This window comes from Ambystoma mexicanum, chromosome 1p, assembly GCF_040938575.1.
Source record: "Ambystoma mexicanum isolate Mex_15411 chromosome 1p, UKY_AmexF1_1, whole genome shotgun sequence".
Lineage (NCBI taxonomy): Eukaryota > Metazoa > Chordata > Amphibia > Caudata > Ambystomatidae > Ambystoma > Ambystoma mexicanum.
The window spans coordinates 106142331-106164618 of NC_090921.1; the positions used below are offsets into that span (position 1 = coordinate 106142331).

Below are 22288 nucleotides of genomic sequence, written 5' to 3' on the forward strand. Positions count from 1 at the left end.
CGCTTTCTCTGAGCACAGTTTGCTTGACTGATCAGTGTCACCCGTAAATTGAACACATCTACATCTGTCAATGGCGCGCTATTGTCTTGCTTTTTTGCCTAGGCAAAATACAAACAGAAATGTTAGGATGCCATTAAAAGTACAATGTCATTATTCTTCACATTAGGATGTCATCAAAACTTCAATATCAGCGTTATCCACCCCTTCCCTGAACACCACCCCTATCTTCAGAAGTCTCACCAGGTAACTACACACTTTATCATTGCTACCGCAATTATTTATCACCCTTCTGCATGTTTCTGGGGGCTTATTTACACTCAACCATACGTGGTGTAACTGCCTAATCACAAACTCATTTGTGCAATGCAATCATAGTTGGTCAATGGTACCTCAGACTGATCTGTGCTTTTACAAAAGCCATATAATAAGTACCCAGGTCGCACAATGCTTTTCTTTTTCACCAAAGCGATCACGAATGCCAGGCGCCAACTTGCTTCCAGTGTCTCATGATCTTGATTTAGTTTGCCCTGCTGGCATCACTCCATTTTTCAAAGGTAAAGTCTTTCAGTCCAATACCGGCTGCAGTTGCACAAGCAGCTTTGTTTATTTTTCTCCATACAGCTAGTGTCTTTCAAGCCTCTGGTTTTTTCACTTATCATTTTCTCAAAGGGTGTTTGCTGATTTCTTGGACCACCCCTTTGAGCGCGATAGTCTAAGTCAGTTTCTTTTGTTGCTTCAACAAATCATTCATTCTTGCACTAAGCCGTGAGGCTTCTGGATCATGGCTAATGTGCAGTGTTCATGTTGTACTCCAAAGCCCCGCTCTGCATGTTGTCTCTTGCAAAACGGCTAAGCGCTTTCTGTCAGTTTTGCTTCCATCTGGAATGCCATAATGTCTTTGTCAGTTACTCCAGCCCTGGCAATGTAACTTGCATTTTGCCAGCTGTGTATTTTCTCTTCTCAAAGCGCCTAGAGGTTGCTTCTCCAGTGCACAGCGCTTTACTTCAGTTCACATCACATGGAGCACTGGGATGCAGCTTGCACAGCAATAGCGTTTCACTTCACATCACATCACATGGTGCATGGGAATGCGGTTTGCATGGCAATGTCTGTTGGAATGGGCAGCTGTCTTTTCTTAGCCCATTCACAGATGCACAGGTTCCCCAAATGTTCAGATGTGATGTGCCCATCTGCCATCCTGCATGCAGCCTTTGTTTTCCTTACAGTGTTGATACTGGGCAAATTCTTTACTTCTGATCAGCTCTGTTATTGCACCCCCTCTCCTCAGTTTTTTGCTCACGCTGCGGTGTCTCTCACAGGGGATGGAATGCAGGAATGTCATTGTTTATCTTTCGCGCAGCAAGCTTATCTCTTTGCCTATAACTCTTACACTGTGGCGGCTTCAATGGAAGGCACTCGTTTCAGACAGTTCATCCAGATTAACTCTTTCTTGCACTGTTCCAGCAACTCAGAAAAGCTCCCATATCTGAAACACCATTTCATTAAACAGGAGTGCAGTATTCTGCTTTTGTCTGCCTTCCTGCACCTCGCCCAAGACAGCTTCAAGGCACAAGCTCTGCACACACAGCAAGACTCTTATTTTCAAAAGAGGCACTTTCTCTTCTCATCAGATTCTACTCCATGTAATTTAGCAAAATGTCAAAGCGTCTTTTAGCCTGTTTTGAACTGATTAATGTCTCATTTAAAAGCATACGTTTTTTTTTTTCTCTTCTTCCTCGTAACCTTGTAGTTTGGCTTCACAAGCTCACTCCAATGCAATGTGCGATCTTTCAAAAGAACCCGCAACCCACTAAATCTTTGTGCTATCTTATCACACACAGATTTTTCATTCTGTTGTACCATTGCCAGAATATAACCACTTATTTCAGTGCATTTAAAAAAAAAAATGCCATATTTAGTGCAGCTCCCTGCACGGTTTTCCTGCAAGAGCAACCCACACTCTATATTGCTTGTGGGCTGTTATTGTGTCAACAACATTTTTCACCATGTATCACAGTCAACAGGTCACTATTTCCAAAAACATGCATCACTTATAAGGTAACAGTACAAGTCCATGGCATAGCGTGGGAACAGTCAAAAATACTCCAGGGGCAATTTAGAGGCAATTTAGAAAAATATAAATTGTTTTTTCCCCCCAAACCATTGCAAACTGATTCTGCAATTTCAAATCAATACACAAAAATCGAAAATCCAAATAACATTCACTCACTTTCTTTTTTAAGTGAGTCTCTCACCCATTATAAGCATGGCACAGCTTAAAATGCAATATAACCATTTTAGTGTGTTTCCTTTAAACAGAATTCGCCACCAGCACATGGAATTTACAGTTGCCAAAAGAAAAACAAACCCTTTAGGCTCTCAGCACAGATGTTACTCTTTCTCCTAAGCACGGCTCATTCCCCACGTTATTTTTCAGGAATGTCAACACTTCAAAAGCATACATCAAAAAGCGAACCTTCGCCTCCGAACATTACAGCCCCCCACTCGCTAGCACACTGGGGCTGAGTCAATGGTTAAATTACTATTCATAATTTGCATGTCAAATCCTTGCAACTATTTTTCCCTGCCCTCATGACAGAATAGAGATGAGAACTCCGTCTCACTTTGCATTTCAAATTACAACTTTAAACTGGGGAAACCGCATGATAAAATTCTTTCCTAATTGAACATACATCTTTCTTGACCATTCATCGGAGCGCTTTAAACAAAGCCATTTCCCGCTTGTTTATCGCCTTGTACTCCCTGGCTCCATTCCCAAGCAATAAGTCAGTCATGACTGATTTACTGAAGGGAGTCTTAACCACACAAGCTATCGGCCACGGCAAGCCGACACAACGCTGCTGTCTTTTGAAGTCTCAGAGCTGCAGTGAGACCACCAAGGAAATGCGACAGCCTGCTCCTCACTCTACACTGTGTTCTCTCACACAATTTGTCATTTCACAGCAAGGCACTGCTCTGCACAAATCCCACAAAGCTGCCACCAAATGTCTTGATATGGGCAAAATCTTCCTCGGGGCCAGCCCTTTGAGAGCAAAAAATACCCAATTCAGCCCAAAATACAGGTTCTATTGTGCTGAGCAGTGATCTCATGCTAGTGACAAATGACACCTTCAATAAGTTTTAGTATTTTATTCTAAACAGTGAATTTCATATACATTTGGGATTCAAGTTAGAGAAGATTACAAAGCATAAAACTTAGAGAAATGCAAAATATAGAGAAACATGGAACTTAGATAAACATAGAGAAATATAGAGAAACACAGTCTTACGCCCCTTCAATCAGCACTGGGAGACCCTGGCCCTCATAAGCTAGCTGTAACAAGCCCCGCTCAGAGGACAGCGCTGCTGGGTGCCGTCAGAGCTCCAAATTCCGGGCACTTGATCTTGCTCGAACCAAGTCCACAGGACGATCTCCCACCCGAGTCATGTGAGCATGTATATTTTATAATCTTGTGCTGCCCGTCCGTGACGCACAGTTCCAGAACTTTCCCTGTGCAAAATATAGGCTGGCTCATGGAAAAAACCCAACTCTGTTAATTTCCACTGCTCCTTCTTCTGAGCCCCTCCCTGGCTCATCTGCGCGAAAGCTCAGGAATGTCTTATCAGTGCCTTCCCAGAGAAAAGGAGATTAGCTTGGGGCCATGCAAGGCTGCCGTTAGTGAGGCAGAATATTCTAAGGGAAGCAGGGATGTATTAACCCCATCTGCAAGCTCTAAAAGGCATGCACTCATAGCTTAGTGTTTATAGTGCTTAAGACTGGCTATCTAAGCGCTATATAGGTGCCATAATGTTCCAAACACTCCTAAAATACCTATTAGCTACAGAGCTAGGGCCCTCTCCCTGCCTGTCTATTAACAATGCATAATGTGACCTATCACTCATACTAGGCCTGCATATTCCTTGTAGCTCACTACTGCATAATGGAAGTGCTACAACAGACTACTGTCAGCATTTTTAGCACATACTTTGAATACACTATTGGCTTTCAGCGGCTAATGCTGTCATCTAAAGCCCTGAATGGCAAGGTTGCAATTTTGTGTATCACTACACATTTCCACCCATTGTAGATAGTATGGGCCGAAGCCTTACCTGCATAAAGTAGCGTGCAGCAGTCCCACTTAATGACATCAAATGCTTTTATTGAATATAGAGGTGCAACGGTGCACAGTGTCTCCCAAGAGGCAGTGCTGTACATGATATGATGTAATCGTCTCAGGTTCCAGGACATATTTCTCCCAGGTACATATCCCATTTGATCGGGGTGTACCAGAGTGTGTATTACCTTTTTTAGTCTATTAGCTAATGTTGCCGTCAGGATTTTGCTGTACTGGTTAAGCATGGCCAAAGGTCTATATGAGCTACATTCCTGTGGCGGCTTATTTGGTTTCAGCAGTGGTTCTTTTGTTGATTCTCTTAAACTGAGCAGGAGAAGTCATACGCCTCTGTCAGGGCGTTCAGAAGATGGAGGGATAATTCCATAGCAAATTCCTTGTAAAACTCACACCGGGCAGGCCATCAGAGCTCGTTTTTTCCTGTAGAATGCGACTTTATTGTGTTTATCAATTTCTCGGCCGTGATCGGGGTGTCTAGGTCGCTAGCTGCATTCTCATCCAGTCTTGAGAGATCTATTTTGCTTAACACCTCTTCTGTGATTTGGTGGGTAGTCCTAGTAGTTTCCTTATACAGGCTATGGTAGAAGTCATAAAAGACTGTATTAATGCCCTCTTGGGTGTTACATATGTTGTGTTCGTATAGAATAAAGGGGTGTGCGTTGCTCCTCTTTCTTACATAGCCATGCTAGTAGTCTGACCGGCTTGTCACCCTCAGCGTGGTGCCTCTCTACGTATCTGGTATAGCTATGCCTCCCCAACCGTTGCCAGCAGCTCAGACACTGCTGACGCAAGGCTGTTTCATTTGCCTCCCTGACCCCCTGGTCGATGTGGGATTGTGTCAGTGCCTGCAGTGCGTCCTCAGTTGAGGGAAATTCCCTACAAAGCATAGCTTGGATGTCCCCATATTTGGCAATTGTGTTGCCTCTAATGACGACGTTAAGGGCTTCCCACAGGGTACCCACGCTGGGCACACTGCCATCATTGTGTTGGAAGTATTCAGTGTTGCTGTCTCTAATGTGGTTTTGGGAAAGCGATGTCCAATAGGGCATCACTTTCCATTTTGGGATGGGGGCTTCGGGGGTGCGTATCACTACTGCAACAGCAGAGGAACGTGGTCTGACAGAACCATACTCTTATATTCTGCGATCATTGATTCATCCATCAGATCCTTCCCAACGAAGAAATAATCGAGCCTGGTGTGGACCGCGTGCACAGAGGAGGCATGGGAATATTGTCTAGAGTGCAGGTGGAGTTTTCTCCAAATATCGACCAATTCGAATGATGTTAGTAGCTTCTGTAGGGTTCTGGCAGGTGCAGAAGTTTTAGAAACTCAGAGTCCGACCTATCCATGCAAGGGTTCATGATGCAATTGAAATCACCCCCCCCCCCCTCATATGACGGTACCATTTCTGCAGGAGCCAAACTTTGGGTACAATGTCTGAAAGAAAGCCACTGTGTTATGAATGCATATGTATTTATTAGGCAAGTGTCCACATTCTCTAAAAGCCCTTGTATGAGCACCATTCTGCCCTCATTGTCTGTCTTAGACTGGATCACTTTAAAAGGGTACCGTAGGTGCTAGCTATCCAAGTCAGTACTCTGCAAGCATATGCTGAGTACATGGAGCCTAAAATTCTCCCTCCCCTTTTTCTGGCCAGCAGGGCTTGCTTCTCTGTCGTATGGTGGGTCTCCTACAATAGGGCTATGTCAATTTTATGTCTGCGAAGATAAGTGTAAACTCTGTTCCTTTTCACAAAATTATTCAGACCCCGGACATTCTAGGTTAACAGTTCTATCTCGCTAGCCATCGTCAAGTATTTGCAGCAAAAGAGACATGTCATCCGGACCCCTCAACCCTCTTTTCCCTTTACTCTGTGAAAAATGACTTGACTTTATAGAAATGGTTTGCAATGTAGTGACTAGTACAGGCAACACAAATTCCCTTCTAACTTCCCCAACTTCCCCAGCTAGCAACAATCGCCCAGCAGTATTACCCATGCTCAGGCATATCCGCTCTTCACCACCGCCTTCGCGAGTTCGTCCCGAGGTTTGTGCGCAGCGGTTGGGCGCAAAAACAAGCGTCCAAAAAAGGAAAGAAAAAAAAACTTTGTACACAGGTTAGTAGCAGCTGTGGGAGCAGTCTCCTCCTTCAGAGTTACTAATTAAGGCTATGGTGTAGTTCCTGCCAATTGAGCCATCTAGACATACACTGTGGACCTAAGGGGAGGTCAGCCACTGCTGTTTGTGTTACCACACAGGAGGTTAGTTGGACTTCAGTGGCCTGTTCTTTTAGTCCGGGTGCACCCTTCCTCGACCCAGCTGTCAAGTCATGCCCGCCTCTGCATTCGCAGTGTCCTTGTGCTTAGGTGGGGAGGTGTCGGCCTCAGTCCGTGGGTTGATCTTCTCCCTGTCCGTCCATTCCTGTGCCTCTTCAGGGTGATCGAAGAATAGGGCACAGTTTTTGTACAGGACCTTTAGTCGAGCAGGGTACATTAACATATACTACAAGTGGGCGTTGCAGAGTCTGGTTTTAGCCGATGCGAACTGCGCTCTGTTTTTCTGGACCTGAAGGGTGTAGCCCGGGTACACTGCTAATTTTGCAGATGCCCTCTGCAACGTGCCTCCCTGTCTTGAATAGGACAAAATCTTCTCTCTGTCCCTATAACTCAGGACTTTTGCTATTATAGGTCATCGAGGGGCGCCGGGCGGTGGTTTTCTAGTGATAGCCCCATGTGCCTTCTCTATTGTGAAGCCTTAGGAGAGGTTTCCTGGCCCGATGTCTTGCAAGAATAAGTTCTCGATGTAAGTCGTGGGATCGTACCTTCTGCACCTTCCGGTAGGCCGACAATGCGGACATTGTTTCTTTGGGCTCTCCCCTCTGCGTCTGCCACACTGCACTCTAGTAGGTTGAGCGTTTGTTGAAAGATGTGGATTTGGGCACCATTACTCTGTGTCGTTGCAATGTTTTCCTTCAGTTGCATTTCCAAGACAGATAGTTTCCTAACATCCTGTCGTAACAGACCCACATCGACTATTACTTCATCAATCTTAGAGCTTAGCGAGGCTTTCAGTTCTGCAATCACCAGTAGGATTTGACTGTTTGCGTCACCCGCTTCCTTTGCCTTGTCACTTGTCATTGCCAGGTTGTCCATGGGCGTTTGTGGCAGTATTATGGCATAGTTGTCTATTGTTTTTTGGTTACTCTTTGCTTTTGCTTACTTGGGAGATATTCAGCTTGTTTAATTGATGGTGGTGTTGTTCCTGAAGTGGTGGGTATGGCTGCTGTGTAGCACTCTGAGATTATCCTAAAGATTGCGCAGGGCCCGACTGTTCCCTCCACAGCTTTGCTTCTTCTGTATTTTCAGTATTTGACGGTTCCCTTGCGCCCCGTTGCCCAGTATTATAAATCACTTCTTCTTCCTGCTCTAGTATCTTTTGGATTATAAAGCACTCTCTTCCCCAGCCCCCATATTATAGATAACTCTATTTCCCTGATCTTGTGTCTCTGGGTTTATGCAACAACGTGTCCTCTTTGCTTCTGTATTTCCAGGATTAAAGCACACTCTTCCCTTGCCCCTGTGTGTTCAGTATTATAAACCGCTTCTTCTCCCTGCTCCTGTGTCTCTGAGATTATATAACTGCTGTTTCAGTATCATAAGGCACTTCCTGCCTAGCATGCACCCAGCATTATAAACCATGTCTTCTCCAGGCTTCAGTATTACTGGGATTATATAGCACTAACAGTGTGACCTCTTTGCTCCTGTATTTCTGGGTTTGTAAAGCCCCCTTCCCTCTGCCCGCGTGTGCTTGGTATTATAAATCGCTTCTTATCCAGATCCTGTGTCTCGGGGCTAATACCACAATGTGTTCTCTTCGATTTGTGTATGTTAATGTTCATGTTAAAGGTATTTGTACCGTGCACCGTCACCAACAGGATTGGTCCCCAGGCGCTCAGGCGGATCTGCAAACAAGAAGGTGGGGGTGGTTAGTCTGGTGGAGAGGGAGTAGGAAAGTGAGAGGGTGGTGTCCTGTTGGCAGCTTCAGTTCGGTTTTCACTGTGCGCCGAGCTTGGGTGCGAATATCGGATCGATGCGAGACCTCGTGTGCTGTTGGTGTGGCTTCTGTGTTGATTGTTTGCTTTGCGATGTGGTTAAGTGCATCCGGTTTGCTGTGCGAGTGGGTGGTTGAATGGATTTATGGTGAGATAAGTATGCAGAAGTTTGATTTATTGGGTTAGTGGGTTATTTACAAGCCCCGGTTCCCTTCCTCTCCATTCCTAGTTGGTGATCCATTGCTGCCTGCGTTTACTTTGTAGGCCAAGATATTGTTGACGTATCATCCTTCCCTTTCCAGCCTGATCTTTCCTTGCTCGTTCTGTGGTAAGATTCTAGCTTTCTATTTTTCACTGACTGTGTTTATTTTGGAGGCCACGATATTATTGTTTTAGGGTGAGATAAGAATGTAGACATTCAGCACTAATGGATTAGTGGGTTATTTATAGTCCCTGGTTCCCTTTCTCTCCACTCCTAGTGGGTGATCCATTGCTGCCTCTGTTTACTTTGTAGGCCAAGATATTGTTGACGTATCATCCTTCCCCTTCCAGCCTGATCTTTACCTGCTCGTCCTGTGGTAAAATTCTAGCTTTCTATCTTTAAATTGCCTGTGTTTACTTTGCAGGCCACAATATTATTGGTTTTGGGTGGGATAAGAATGGAGACATTCAGGGGTATTGGATTAGTGGGTTATTTACAGTCCCCCCTGTTTCCTTCAAAACAAGGGGGTGTCTGGGAATCTCTACCAGCACGAACACAGCCCAATGGCCTGTTCTTGGGTGAATAACCCCTGCGAGAGACTCTACCAAGTCTTTAGCTCACTGTCCCTTTCACAGAGAAGAAATGTCCCTGCATATCAGTCTTTGTCCTGCCCAGGGGCAGTCCAGCACCGAAATACTAGGCAATTCTCCTCTGAACAAGAGTACCACCAGCAACCCCATACACATGCTCCAGCCTTGTTGGGCCTCATCAGTGAGGTGAAGCTGTGTCTCTCTGAGAACAGTGAGCAAGGGGTCCATGTCTGGATCGCCCTGTTAACTTACGGTGAGAGCCAAAGTTAATTTATTCAAAACAAGGGGGGGTCCCTTCCTGTCTATTCCTTGTCAGAGAACCAGTGCTGCCTGTGTTTACTCTGCAGGCCACGATATTATTGGTTTTGGGTGAGATAAGAATGGAGACATTCAGGGGTATTGGATTAGTGGGTTATTTACAGTCCCCCCTGTTTCCCTTCCTGTCTATTCCTTGTCGGCCCCTGCTCTTTCCTATGTGCCCACCATAATACACTGCTTCCTCTCCCTCCTCCTATATCTCCCGGATTGTAAAACCTTGCTCGTCTCTGATGTTATATCCCCCGAGTGGGCCGGTGTCCCCGGGATTTATAAATCGCTTCCCCCTGTTTTTCTCTGTCCTTCCGTCATTGTTTTTAAGCATTATAGTGCTCCCAGCGCCCACATTTCTCCAGGAAATATGTCATCTTGCTTTGATCTCTCCAGAGATCCATCCAAGTGAGATTACCTCGTCTCAGGGGCGGCAGGCTGTGCACTGGCTCAACCCGGCCTGCGTTGTCGCTGTGCATTCTGGTACTTGTGGTTTCGTTTGCGAGTTTTACCTGCAGGACTACATTGAACCAGCCCTCCTCTCTTAACATGCACAGACCCACGCCGCTACCTCTGCGCTATCATGTGAGGCGGAACTTGATTTATTTAGCTATTCATTCATATTATTTCATTGTTTTTACAGAACCGAACCACTTCAGCGCCCTTTGTATTCAAACCACTCGCGCAGATGACACCGAGGTAATGATTAGTTCGCGGTGTTTTGGGAGTAAATCCCCTTAGAGTTTTCAATTAATTAATCGGAGCATTGCGTTGATGTTTCACTCGCCTTGTTAACCCTCTGGGGTCGTTCCCTCTCGTGCAGTGGGCTGCGCTGGCCCTTTCTTGTGCAATCCCCTGTTGTTCTTCTTCTCCCACTTTACAGGTGAGGGAGCCACGCCGCCCCTCACCTGCACTGATTGGATGAGGAGGGGGCCGGGTGGGCCCGGGCCCCAGGATGTGTGTATAAAGGCGGTGTCATGGGGGAGCTGCGTACACATTACCGACGCAGAAGCATGATGGAGGGTCGGGGCAGTCTGGTGGCAGTTGTGCTGTTTGTGGCCGCCCTAGTGGGCGAGGGAGGCTCCTCCAACCCCTGGGGGTCCTTCCGCGGTGAGAGCGCGGCCTCCTGGGACACCCTTGGGAGTCGCTTTGCCGCCCCGGGTATTGCTCTCAGCGGCTCGTGGAGCAGCCCTGGGGGGCGTGCTGTTGCCCCTTTGAGCCCGGTGGCTGTGCAGTGCCAGGAGGCTGCCATGGTGGTCACCGTGCAGAGGGACCTCTTTGGGACTGGCAAGCTGGTGCAGGCCGCTGACCTGAAGCTGGGGGCGGCTTTCTGCGGCTACACGTCTATCGCTGCGGACGCCGTCATCTTGCAGTCTGCGCTCCAGGACTGTGGCAACACCTTGCAGGTGAGGGGTGCCCTCTAGCACTGTGTGCTGCTTGCCCAGGGCTGTGGGGACCCCCTCACAGGTCAGGGGGGGTGCCCTTCAGCACCGTGTGCTGCTTGCCCAGGGCTGTGGGGACCCCCTCACAGGTGAGGGGGGGGTGCCCTTCAGAACCGTGTGCTGCTTGCCCAGGGCTGTGGGGTCCCCCTTGCAGGTGAGGGGTGCCCTCTAGCACCGTGTGCTGCTTGTCCAGGGCTGTGGGGAACCCCACAGGTGAGAGGCTGGCACAAGTCCTAAAGGCTGACTTCAAATCACTGTCTGGGGGAGGGGGGGGTGTTTCTGAGCCTTATTCCCTGTGCTGCTGCACTGGGATTCTATAATGAACCCCCACGCCCCCCCATTCTGCTTGTGAGTCTACAAGGTGCGTGCTTTCAAACGTTCACCCTATTCTCGAATCTTCACCTGTATGGTCTCTAGCTCTGTCAATGCTTAGACACCCCCAACCCCCTTCTTCAACCGGGGCCATCTGTTAAAAGCAGGCATCCCATGTGCTAGGCACACTATTGTTTTGGCAAACGTGCGCCTTCCAACTTTATTGAAACCACAAAATGAGCCATTTCCAAAGTGAAAGGTGCTTCGTTTTTAGATTAATGCCACAAACGCCTACTGATTTGTGTGCCCTTACTTAAGTATTTACTGCCATGCAAATCAAGAGGTTATCGTGCTCACAGCAATTATTGGTAGACTGAGCTGTGGGATTATGGTCCCTGGAAGAGGAAATGTGCCCTGGCCTGAATGTAGCAAGCCCAACTCATCCCCTGGCTGAACTGTACATTTTATAGCACCTACATAAGATTGAGTCGCTCAACCTGACTGAGCTGTGGGGAGTATCCTTACCCATGGCAATCTGCTCACCACCTACAGGCAGATATAATTGGCTGTTGCTGGCACCATGGTCAATCCCACTTGGCACTGAATCTTCTAAAAGACCATTGTTGTTTTGATAGTTGATGATCCGATTTGATATATTGTTTTTGGATTGTGCAGACTGGCATCCAGCTCTGATATCTCCCTACCTTACAAGGTTGGTGGTGAGTATGAGAACCTTTTTTACCCATCATTAGTATCCCATTAGGAAAGAGTGGAGGTTAGGTACCTCCATAGTGGATATTATACTCCTGAAATTATCCGTCTTGAGTAGACGGAGGCAATGACCATGTGCACAAGGCGAGCCACCACAAGTGTTGTGACAATGGTACATTGTTTCTTTGTTTCTTATATACCGCATTGCGTAAGAGCATTAATTGAGTTCATTATTTAGAATCTTGTCATACAAGAGCATTGTGTGGGGCAACTATTTGAAGCCGTGTAGATTGATTTTCTATATGTTACATGTTGTAATAGAAAGAAATTTGGAGGTTTGACCATCAATAAAATGTGACATTAGCAAACAACTGTTGTGTGGGTGGCTTAAGATTAACTGACTACTACAGGTGGTTGTTGCCTAAACTCTTGACTGAGTCATAGTGACCGGTATATGCTTCTCTAGTGCTACTCCTACCACAGCCACTACTGAGGGGTGGGGGAGATATGAGCCTTTCCTCCCCATCAGATGTAGTCCTCCCCACCAGTCTACTTCATTCAGATATATTTCACCATGCCAATTGACTATGATGGCAGCTAGAACCAATGAGGCATCATGGGAGTTGTAGTCCGAAGTCTCACTTGAACCTCCAGGTTGTAGACTCCTTCCCTAGGCTACCATAGTACTCTGGACTCTGATCGATCCAGCCTGAATTGATGTCTGTGCTTTAAGGCGATTAGGTGCAGTGGGCCAGAGAATTCACAGGTGGGGCTAGGGATGGGATACTGTATGTATTGGCATTTGTGTTCAGCGCTGCCCATAACCGGAGGACCTTTGAGCACCTTACAAGGCTCTACAGGCTTGGATCAAAGAGCTAAATGTGGCTGAGCTGGAAGGAATGGGTGTGTGATCGTTATGATCTAAGTTAGGCTGAGCAGATGGCACTTGGAGTTTTATTTTGGGGTGCTCACAAACATCTTTAGTACCCATTTTATTCCTGTGGACCACCCTACATACCTGGTACGTCTGAATAGTTCCATGGTTTGGCGCACACCAGTTTTTGCAAGTAAACTGATGCCCCAATGAGTCGTGGAGTTTCACCATGCCCTGCTCCCTATGGGAGAGGGGAATGCGCTGAAGTGCACCCATTCTCCATCCTCTGCTGTCTCTCTGCCAGGTTTCCCTGGTCCCCGTTTGCGTCCCAATCTGTCGGGAGTTTGGTTGGTCTCAGTTTCTGTCCCACGCAAATTGTCCAGCTGATGAGGCCGCGTGCATATTTCTCCTGTGATCCGGAAGTGTGTCCCCTCTTCGTTAATAACGTGCCCAGGGTGGATAAAGGGGAGTCCTTGGGTTTAGTGCAGGGTCAGATTGGCCCAACTGCCCCTCGGCCTGTGGCTGTGCCATAATCGTGTAGTCCCTGGGGGCTGGTTTCTGCCCATGCCTGGGCCTCTTGAAGAAGTTTGGAGGGGTGGGGGGGAAATATATTTTGAAACGAAGCACCCGCAATGGCATAATTCATTAACGCATGTGAGTGTATGGTTGGAGAAGAATGCACTATGCACTGATTGGCTGCCTGAATGCCCTTCTGAATGATTGGTTGCCTGAGTGAGCCAGCTGAGTGAATGGGAAATCAACAGTATATCTGGGGGCCTCACTAGTGGAAATCATTCGGAAGCTGAAGTTTGATACTTGAGGCTTGCTGTTGAAGCCGAGCCGGAAGAAGGTGGTGTTCCCTTCAATTTAATCTGAAAGCTGCTGTGCCTTCAAGAAGACCTGGCTAGGAGACCTCTTCCTGAGCTTCAAGGGACCCTTGTGCACCAGCTGATCTTTGCCAAAGCTCCCTGGTAGGAAGACCATCGAAAGGCTGCTGGAGAAGGGGCCCACTCAGAGCGAAGAGGATGCGCAGTCCACCGTCGCCGACCAGAGCCGCAGTGCTCCCTTTGCCTAAAAACATTTGATCCAAGGACTCCCTTGCTCATCTTCGTTGACCACTTTCGTCCTGCCGGAGAAAGTCCAGGCCACCAAGGAGAATCTGCGGCTGGGTTTCCTGCCACCCGAACACCTCAGACACCGACGAAGCTACTGAAGCCAGTCATGGTCCTGTTCGCGAACAACTCGCCGCCCTTGCTGGGCTAGTTCTTTGACTCTTTGCGGCAACGAACAAACTTGTTGACGTATACCGCACGCCTCTTCACAGGGCGTTCACAAGCTTTCATCAACGAGCACCACAAAGATTGAAGCTGCTCCTTCAACGTTCACCTTTCTTCACCGAATCTTGACGACCCGCAGCTCCTGCCTGAAAGGGAGTGCACTCAAAGTGCCTGTCGACGACTCACTGAAGAACTCTACATAACCAGGTACTTTGGGGCAGTAAACCTCTATAGAAGGAGAAGACGTAATAGACAATACATGGACTGGGCTTGTAGTGCATCTTCATTTACTGATTGCCCAGGTGAGGATGCTCATACAGAACTGTGCCTAGGTATCAGGCCCTGTATCCTCCTAGTCTATGGTGGATATTGTTTTGCTGTGTTGATTCGTATGCTATTTGAACTGAGTACAGTTGATCCTTTTGAATGGAATCCGAGTAATAGTGGTACCACCCAACTGTATAAATTTAGAATTGTCGGAGCACAAAGTGTTGTGTATATAAAGAACTGTGGACATTCCTTTGTGGGGGCTTGGGGACTACACTGTACTTAAGAACCAGCCCACATCACCTCCTGAGATGAGGCCTTGATTGGTCGCCACAATACCAATGAAAGATGATCTTGGCTGGGGTCCTCTGCTATAGAGAGCAGGAGTCCAGATACCCCCTCCCCCCAAAATCTGGTTCTTTACACTTTTCCACCAGACTAAGATATGGACACCAGGCAGGCTTCATACTGGTGGCCCTTTGGCACAGTAACAGGGCTCAAGTTGAGGGTGGACCGAGATTCTCACCCCCCCGCACTCGCCACAGAGGGCACCTTGTTATGCTAACTTCTGGTGACTGCACATTTCTTCTTCCTGGTATGGAAGCATGTCTCCATGCCGTATCTTGTGACCAAGATGTCTTCAATCATAACACGTGGCTCGACTGCCACCAGAATTGACCAAAGCATGCTCGTTATGACAAACTCTTCAATGGGCCATGCTCACAATTTTCTTTAATCTCTGGGAATGGGTGGTTCGCTTCTTAACTCTCCTTTTGTCCAAACGTAGAGGCTCCACTAACCTTGTAGACTCCCAGCTCATGTGCCTCACACTTGGATCCATCTGTCATGATCCCGAATGATATGCCAAGCAGTCAATCCTTTTCTGTTCCCTTTGCCCAGTGATCACCGAATATATGTGCTTGTTCCTACACCTTGGAAGCTTTGCTGGCTGCTGGTCCCGTAACGTCCTAATGTAGAGCATGATGGCGGGGTTGATGAGCTTGTTTAGCTACATCATGAGGCTTGTTGTGACTTGTACTTTTTTTCCAGATGACTTCTGATACGCTAGTTTACCGCTCTATCCTGACCTACAATCCCAGTCCATCCGGCAGCGCAGTGATCATCCGGTCCAATCCAGCGCAAGTTCTCATTCAGTGCATTTATCCGAGGTGAAGGTTTGCTGCACTTGCGCGGCCCGCTGCACTTGCGCGGCTCACTGCACTTGCACTCTTAGTTGCCTGTACTGACTAGTGAGCCATCTCTTCTAGGAGCGGCAATGTGAGCAGCAACCCCATCAAGCCAACCTGGATCCCTTTCAGCTCCACTGTGTCTGCAGAGGGCAGCCTGGTATTCTCCCTGCGTCTTATGAATGGTAAGTGGCAGTGCCATCTTGCTGGCATCAATAGATTGAGATGATGCTGGCTTGGGCCTCCATTAATCACACTCTTGCCTTTCCAGACAACTGGAGCTCTGAGAGATCCAGCAACACCTTTCAGCTGGGAGAGGTGTTCCACATCGAGGCATCAGTTGATACGGGGAACCACGCTTCGATGAGGCTCTTTGTGGATAGCTGTGTGGCCACCTTGACTCCGGACAAGGCCTCCAGCCCTAGATATGACCTCATCAATTCTAATGGGTAAGTGCTAATCCAGCCCCGATAGGGCCACCTCTTGTGAATATGAAGGGGCCAGCTAGCAATAACCTCTTGGCAACCCTTATAAAGCATGGGTAAGGCCACATCTATATCCATGTAGAAAGTCCTCTTCCCCTACCAAACGATACACATGGGTGCACAGGAATAACACCCACCTCCTGAGTAGTAACCAACCTGGATGAGTCTGTCTTCCATGGAAGGATTGCCATCCATGGCAATGGTATCCTCCAATGGGCACCACCCTGATGAGCGGATGTCTTAAAGCAATTTATTGTCTGCCAGAGTAGATTGACAGGTGATGGCTGGGAGGTCTTGAATTAATCTGATCTAGCTCTGGGCAACCTGCCAGACCATCGTCTTCAGTCTGCAAGCAACTCCAGACGTTCTCGTGCAGAAGAGATGTGACGTAGCCCGTTTAGGCTGAACTGGCCCTTGGTGGGACCAATCATGATGCATTTTCACCTTGCACCGAAGCACTATAAGCATAAGATTATGGGTGTTTCAGGAGGTGCTCCTTAAGACTGGCTTTAAAGTGAGGTAAATGAGGAAGAAGGGGGCAGGGTGTTGCAAATCTGGAAGGTGCACTTCAGGCTGGGGATCTGACTGAGCTTTATGTAAGCAAATGTGTAGGGTATAAAAAGAACTTTGACCACAAGTAGGGAGGCTATGAAAGATCATGGAATGCAAATAAGCAAGGGCCAGCGCAGGGTGAAGCGGGGCAAATGGACCGAAGAGTAGAAAAAGGAGACAGATGGGAGTTATAGATGGTATGAAGAGAAAGACCAAAGACTACATGAACCGTAGAAGTTAAGAATCTTAACATGACTTGTAAGACTGCTCGAACTTATGAGATAATTGAACTATGTGAAGAAGCGGACGGTGCAGAAGCAAATTCTATCTAGACTGGGCAAAAGACTGATGGGAGCAAGGGGGCGGTGGGAACACGGGAAGAAAATAAATGACCTCCAAGTGAAGCTAATGGGAGGCCATCCAATATTGGATGGGGGGAAGAAAGGCGGTTAAACTAAGATTTGGGATTTTTTCGCATGGAAGTGGTGAGTCTCCATATGATTAAATGATGGGGGGGGGGGGTGAGGGGACTTGTATAGAGAGTAAAGGCACTAGACCATAGCCCTGAGGGACCCCCCCCCCTAGCCCTGAGGGACCCCCCCCCCCCAACCTCCATAAGTGTGACTGGGCAGGTAGGCAAAGATTGATCTGCCAAGATGCGGACAATGGTCTTTTGCCTCATGTAATGGTTTGGGAAGCTGAAAAACGATGGTCTGGAGGGTTGCCCAGAGCTGTACCCATGGTTACGATTGAACCTTCTTTCCATCACCTTTTGGTTGTGCTTGGATTAGGTTACCATACATACAATGCCATAACCCACTTAAACTACAGTTTTGCAAGATTTTAAGGCATTTTTGGTTGCTCGAATTGACCATGTGATCCAAATGAGGCTTGACAGTCGTATTTGTGGCCCGTCACCCATGCTTTCAGTTTTATGCAGTCACAAACTTGACAATGTGTTGCAGCGAGGCACACAGTGCGGTCAGCAACTCTCCCCAGTATCAGTTTCAGGCTCACTAGAACTACAGTGACTTACACATGTCCACCTGGCTTGTGGCATTAACATCCTCCCTTCATGTAGGCTGTAGCATCGAAGTTGAACGAGTCCAGAGTAATGCCTTCAGAATCATTATTTCAAGTGTTCTAAATATTTAAACCCTAATCACGGTTTAAATGTGGTTATTGATCAAGGTGTGCCCCTTTCTTTTTGGCAGCCCCAGTACTCCATGTGAGAAAGGGGGGTGGGAGGGTGGCAATGTGAGGTACAGTACCTTGTGCCCGCTTTTGCTTTTTCAGGTTCATGCTGAGAGTGAACTCTTTCTTTTGATAGGTGCCTTGTTGACGGCAAGTTGTCGGACTCGTCCTCTGCCTTCAGAGCTCCACGGTCCCAGCCCAACGTTCTGCAGTTTAGTGTTGATGCCTTCCGATTCATCGGGGACTCTAGGTCCTTGGTAAGTTGTACTTGCTGCTGCATCCTCTTTTGTGTGGTCCTTCGGTGGCCTGGTCTTCTCATGGTAAGAACTTCGATGATGTTTATCAATTTAGAATCCATGGTTGTTCTCCCCCACCCCCTTGGTCCTTGTAGGGATTATAATCCTCCACTAGGGGAAGCTCACCTAGCTTTGTATGTGGAACCATGAAAACCTATGACTGCAAGCCTTCGTCCCAACTAAAAGAAACCAGCCAACTGTCTTTACTGTACTGCATGGTGTCTGCAGCCCTCCTGGGTGTTTTGGCCTCAGGCTCCACCCCTTTCATTAACTAATGTTACAACTCCATAAGCACTAGCCAGAATACAAGGTTGCTGACCCCCTGGTCTACATTTCTCAATGGGAGCTTTTGAATACTGAAACTCCAATCCACAGAACACAGCCCAGGGATTCTCTAAATTGCCATGGTGCCTGGAGTTAATTGCAATGCCCAGCAGCAACCGTGCTTGTCGGAACTCCTTCAATCCATGCAGTAGCTTTGCGACACCCCTCGCCCCATTCCATGAATCTCGAAACCATTCCTTCATGTATAGATTGTCTTCACAGGGAAGCCATCCAATTTGCTTGAGCAGCTTGTGTGCCCTGCTGCCAGCCTTTGACCCTTTGTTATTGCTTGACATGAAGTAAAGCGCGTATGCTGGAAAACCTGTCCGCTCCTACTGTGTGCTTCTGTTAATCACTGTACGCTTGGTTCGTCCCTTCTCAGATCTACATCACCTGCGCTCTCAAGGCTGTTGATGCCACCCAGGCACCCAATGCCGTGAACAAGGCCTGCTCGTACAGCGGGGTTAGCAGCAGGCGAGTACCTCCTCTGCAAACCCTTGTGTCTACAGTGTGTGTGTGTGTGATGGTAGACTTACCAAGTGTTTCTTCTTCCAGTTGGCTTCCAGTAGAAGGTGCTGGTAGCATCTGCAGCTGTTGTGATGGTGGGTCCTGTGGTTTGGTGAGTCCTCCCGGGGGCCCTCGCCGCTTGCTGGTTCCTTCCAGGCGAACGAAGAGGGCCATTGTTGCTAAATCGGGTAGGTGTATGGCTTGTGTAGTGCTTACAATGTATTGGGATTTTTACTTGGCTCTTGCACAAATGTGTCAAATCTCTGCACCAAGCTCGGCAGTTGTTGCAACACAGGGATCAAGCTTACTGACCAGACTAAGGACAAAGTGAAACCAGGTGCTTGGGCTTTAGGGCCATGGCACTTAAGGGCTAGGTAAATACCCTGCTTGTTGGAGTTCGTGGTTGGCCAGTAATTCTATGCAGAGCCCTCTGAGTTAAAGTTGGTGGCCCCTTTTCCACTAGGGTGAACCCAAAGGGGAGGGGAGTAGCCACACTTTAAAAAGCAGTGTCAGAAATTGAGGCCTTGAATCGACTACCTAGCAGTTGGTTAGTTGCGCACCTCCCCTATTTTTTTTTTTTTTTTTTTTTTTTTTTTTTTTGTGTGCAACTTAATCCAATGCCACAGTGGGTAGGGGCAGTGTGGAAGGCGTCCAAATGCATATATTGTAAATAACCAGATCTCTAGAGACTATTCTTCTATGCTAGGGTAAAGCTAAATGCGCTCTCTATGCTTGCAGTACTTTTGCAAAGCTGTTTGTTCAAAGGCCCAAAGTGTTATCTTGGCTCTGGTTTTGGGCCCAACCTCTAGCCATCTACCAAACCATTCCTACGCTGGTTATTTGGTTTTATGAATTGAACAGTGGTCTGCATCTCATTTCCCCCATAAAACCCTTGCTTAATGGCTGGGCACCCACTCAATGGTTTGCATGGGCGAGTACGGAAACCTCATGAGACTGGGTTAGGCTTCTGATTCAAACTCTGCCTACTTGGGTCCCATGTGTCTTGGGCTGGCGAGAGAGCAAACTACCCAAGATGTGTCCTGAGCTCTGATTGGTGGGGGAGGTTAGTACATACCCAATCGGCATGGTTACAAAATGGATCAAATAAACTTACCCTGGGCTCTGAACCAATATTGATTTGCAGCTCAGGGTTTTCAACCACAGATAAATGTTGGTAAAGCTGGGGCTCAAACTGGCTGGTACTGTGAAGTGTAGCCCATTTGGAGGGTAGGCGGGGTTGACTGGAACTGGAGGTGGATGATCTTTGCAATTTCTGTAGCTCTAAATTCGGGTCCTTAAGCCTGCTATAGGTTTTTTTTAGAAGGGCCTGGCTTGAGGTCAGTGTTATCCTCTTGGCCCTTGCATGTTTAGACAGTATCCTGATGTTGCATCTAGGAATTCTGTGTCAACCTACCAGCCCAGTTGACTTTTGAGCTAGTAGGCTTCACTGGAGCCTGGGCCCTAGACCCAGATGCAGCAGTCTCTTGCCAAGGTCTGAAATGACGAGTAATGTGCTAATTTCCCCAAGGGGAGTGGATGGGAGACTTTAGATTCCCCTAAACTCACTAAGCCACAGGAGAGAATTTGGGGGCTTACCTTAAAGGTTGCAATGGGCCTCATTACGACCCAGGCGGTAAGTTACCGCCTGGGCCGTGACTTTACCACCATGGCGTAAACTACGTTTACGCCATGGTGGTTGGCGGACTTACCGCCCCATTCCGAGGTTGGCGGGGGCGGTAAGTCCCCAATCCCCATTTACCCTTCCCCATTCCCATTTTTGCCCCATAGGGCATAATGGGAGTGGGGAAGGCGTTAATTACGCCACCGTAAATTACGGTGGCGTAATTAACTCCATGGTCCCTTAGCGCCATGGATTTTAACACCTGCTAAAAGCAGGTGTTAAAAGCGCCATGGCGCTAAGGGACCTCGTAATTGGCGGTAAGGGGTCGGCGCAGCTAACGCTGGCGTAAACCCCTTACCGCCAGGGTCGTAATGAGGCCCAATGTCTTGAGAGTAATTGAAGTGACTAGTTGCCCCTTACTGTCGGCCACACCCATAGTTGTACACTAGACTGTCCTCTCTGGTTTGCTGACCTATGCCAATTATTTCAAATAAGACTGATTACTGCTGTTTGTGGTCATGCATTTGCCCCTCTCCCCTCCCCGCCCCAACATTTTGTGTTGCTACTAAAGATTAGGTCTGTTCAGTGACTGCGGTCAATAGTCTTTACCAATTCTCTAGGATCTCTCGTTGTCTCTGGTGGCATTCCAGGGCGCTGTATTGCGGAAGCTGTTCTTGGATGCTGTAATCTAAGGCACAGACGCATTTTTATTCTGCATGACCAATAACTGTAGTTTGAAAGACCTGTGTAGCAGAAGAGTTAATGTAGTTCCAGAAACCGAGAGTTGTTTCTTACAGCTGTATCCTTTTAAGATTGGCTTTTTTTTTTCTCTCTTGGTTCCCTTTTACAGAGGAATCTGTTGCAGTTCTGGGCCCCCTGGTCATCTTGGCAGACGCAGGAAAGGGCAGCATGATTCAACATGGTAAGGCCACACTGGTTCATTCAATGGAAACCACATCTAACATGCATAGCTGGGTTTCACTATCTAAAGCAACGATCCTGTGCAGTGAACAGATGACTCGCTGGCTGGGGCGCAACCTGGCTTCTCCAATCCTTACCCAACCTGCTGGAACATCTTGTGGTTTTGGGGCTTTACCTGTTGTAGCAGCTGTAACACACACGCGGCTGGTCTAGTGGAATGATTATGTTGACCCAAGCAAGTGTTTCAGGTCAAAACTATACCCTGCCCACCCACACCCCTCCCTTGCATGGCACCAGTGGCACAACAAGCGGCTGTTTGTCGGGCTGTGCTACAACAGATAAGTATGGTGCAAGAGTGCAACCAATTTAGTTTTGCAGCACTCTGCATTACCTAGTGACTGCACATTATGAACCTTGCACATGTGGCATGGCAATTGAGGTTTTGTGGTAATACAGAAGGTGGGGCTGGAAGGGGTGGGGCGTACTGGGAATGGCCAGCCTTATACTTAGAACCAGTCAAATGACATTTACTTGCTGGTCCATGTGGGATAATCTGTCTAACCGCCATGCCTTCCTCTTGCAGGTGCTGTTACTGAACCCTGGTCTATGGTTGGCCTGGTCTTCGTGGCAATGGCTGTTGCACTTTCCTTTGGCGTTATCGGTGCAGTTGTCCTGTACAAGGGATGTAGGGCTTCCTAGGAACTCTGTAGGATCTTGGCAATAAAAAATATGAAAAATGATACTGTTGTCTGGCGAGCCATTTGTACTAGACGCTAAGCCATTGCCGAAGCCGCTTAAGTCTCAATCTTCAGCAATTGTGTAAATGGGGAGCTCTTGTGCTGGAAGTGTGCGGCTCGGCACGGGGCTCATGGGGAAGGTTACTACAGGGATTAACTTCAGCAATGAATTCCCAAGCCAGAGGAGTCTTCACCTGCAGGCTCTCGACTTGGGGTTGGCTTTAGCCTGGGTGGCCATGGGTGCCTAATTTGCCCCCCCTGCCATGCATGCCAGTTCAGGTGTCTTTCAGGGGCTTCCC

The 22288-nt window shown here is 47.8% G+C and overlaps 1 protein-coding gene across 1 annotated transcript; it reads left to right on the forward strand.

Annotated features, from left to right (window-relative positions):
- The first annotated feature begins 10267 nt into the window (after nt 1-10267).
- ZP3 (zona pellucida glycoprotein 3) lies at nt 10268-21992 on the forward strand. The gene is made up of 9 exons (XM_069607216.1): nt 10268-10688; nt 15216-15334; nt 15434-15537; nt 15624-15801; nt 17720-17840; nt 18586-18677; nt 18759-18898; nt 21182-21253; nt 21836-21992. The coding sequence occupies exons 1-9, from the start codon at nt 10296-10298 to the stop codon at nt 21949-21951; spliced, it is 1335 nt and encodes a 444-aa protein (XP_069463317.1). The 5' UTR covers nt 10268-10295; the 3' UTR covers nt 21952-21992.
- Nucleotides 21993-22288: the final 296 nt, after the last annotated feature.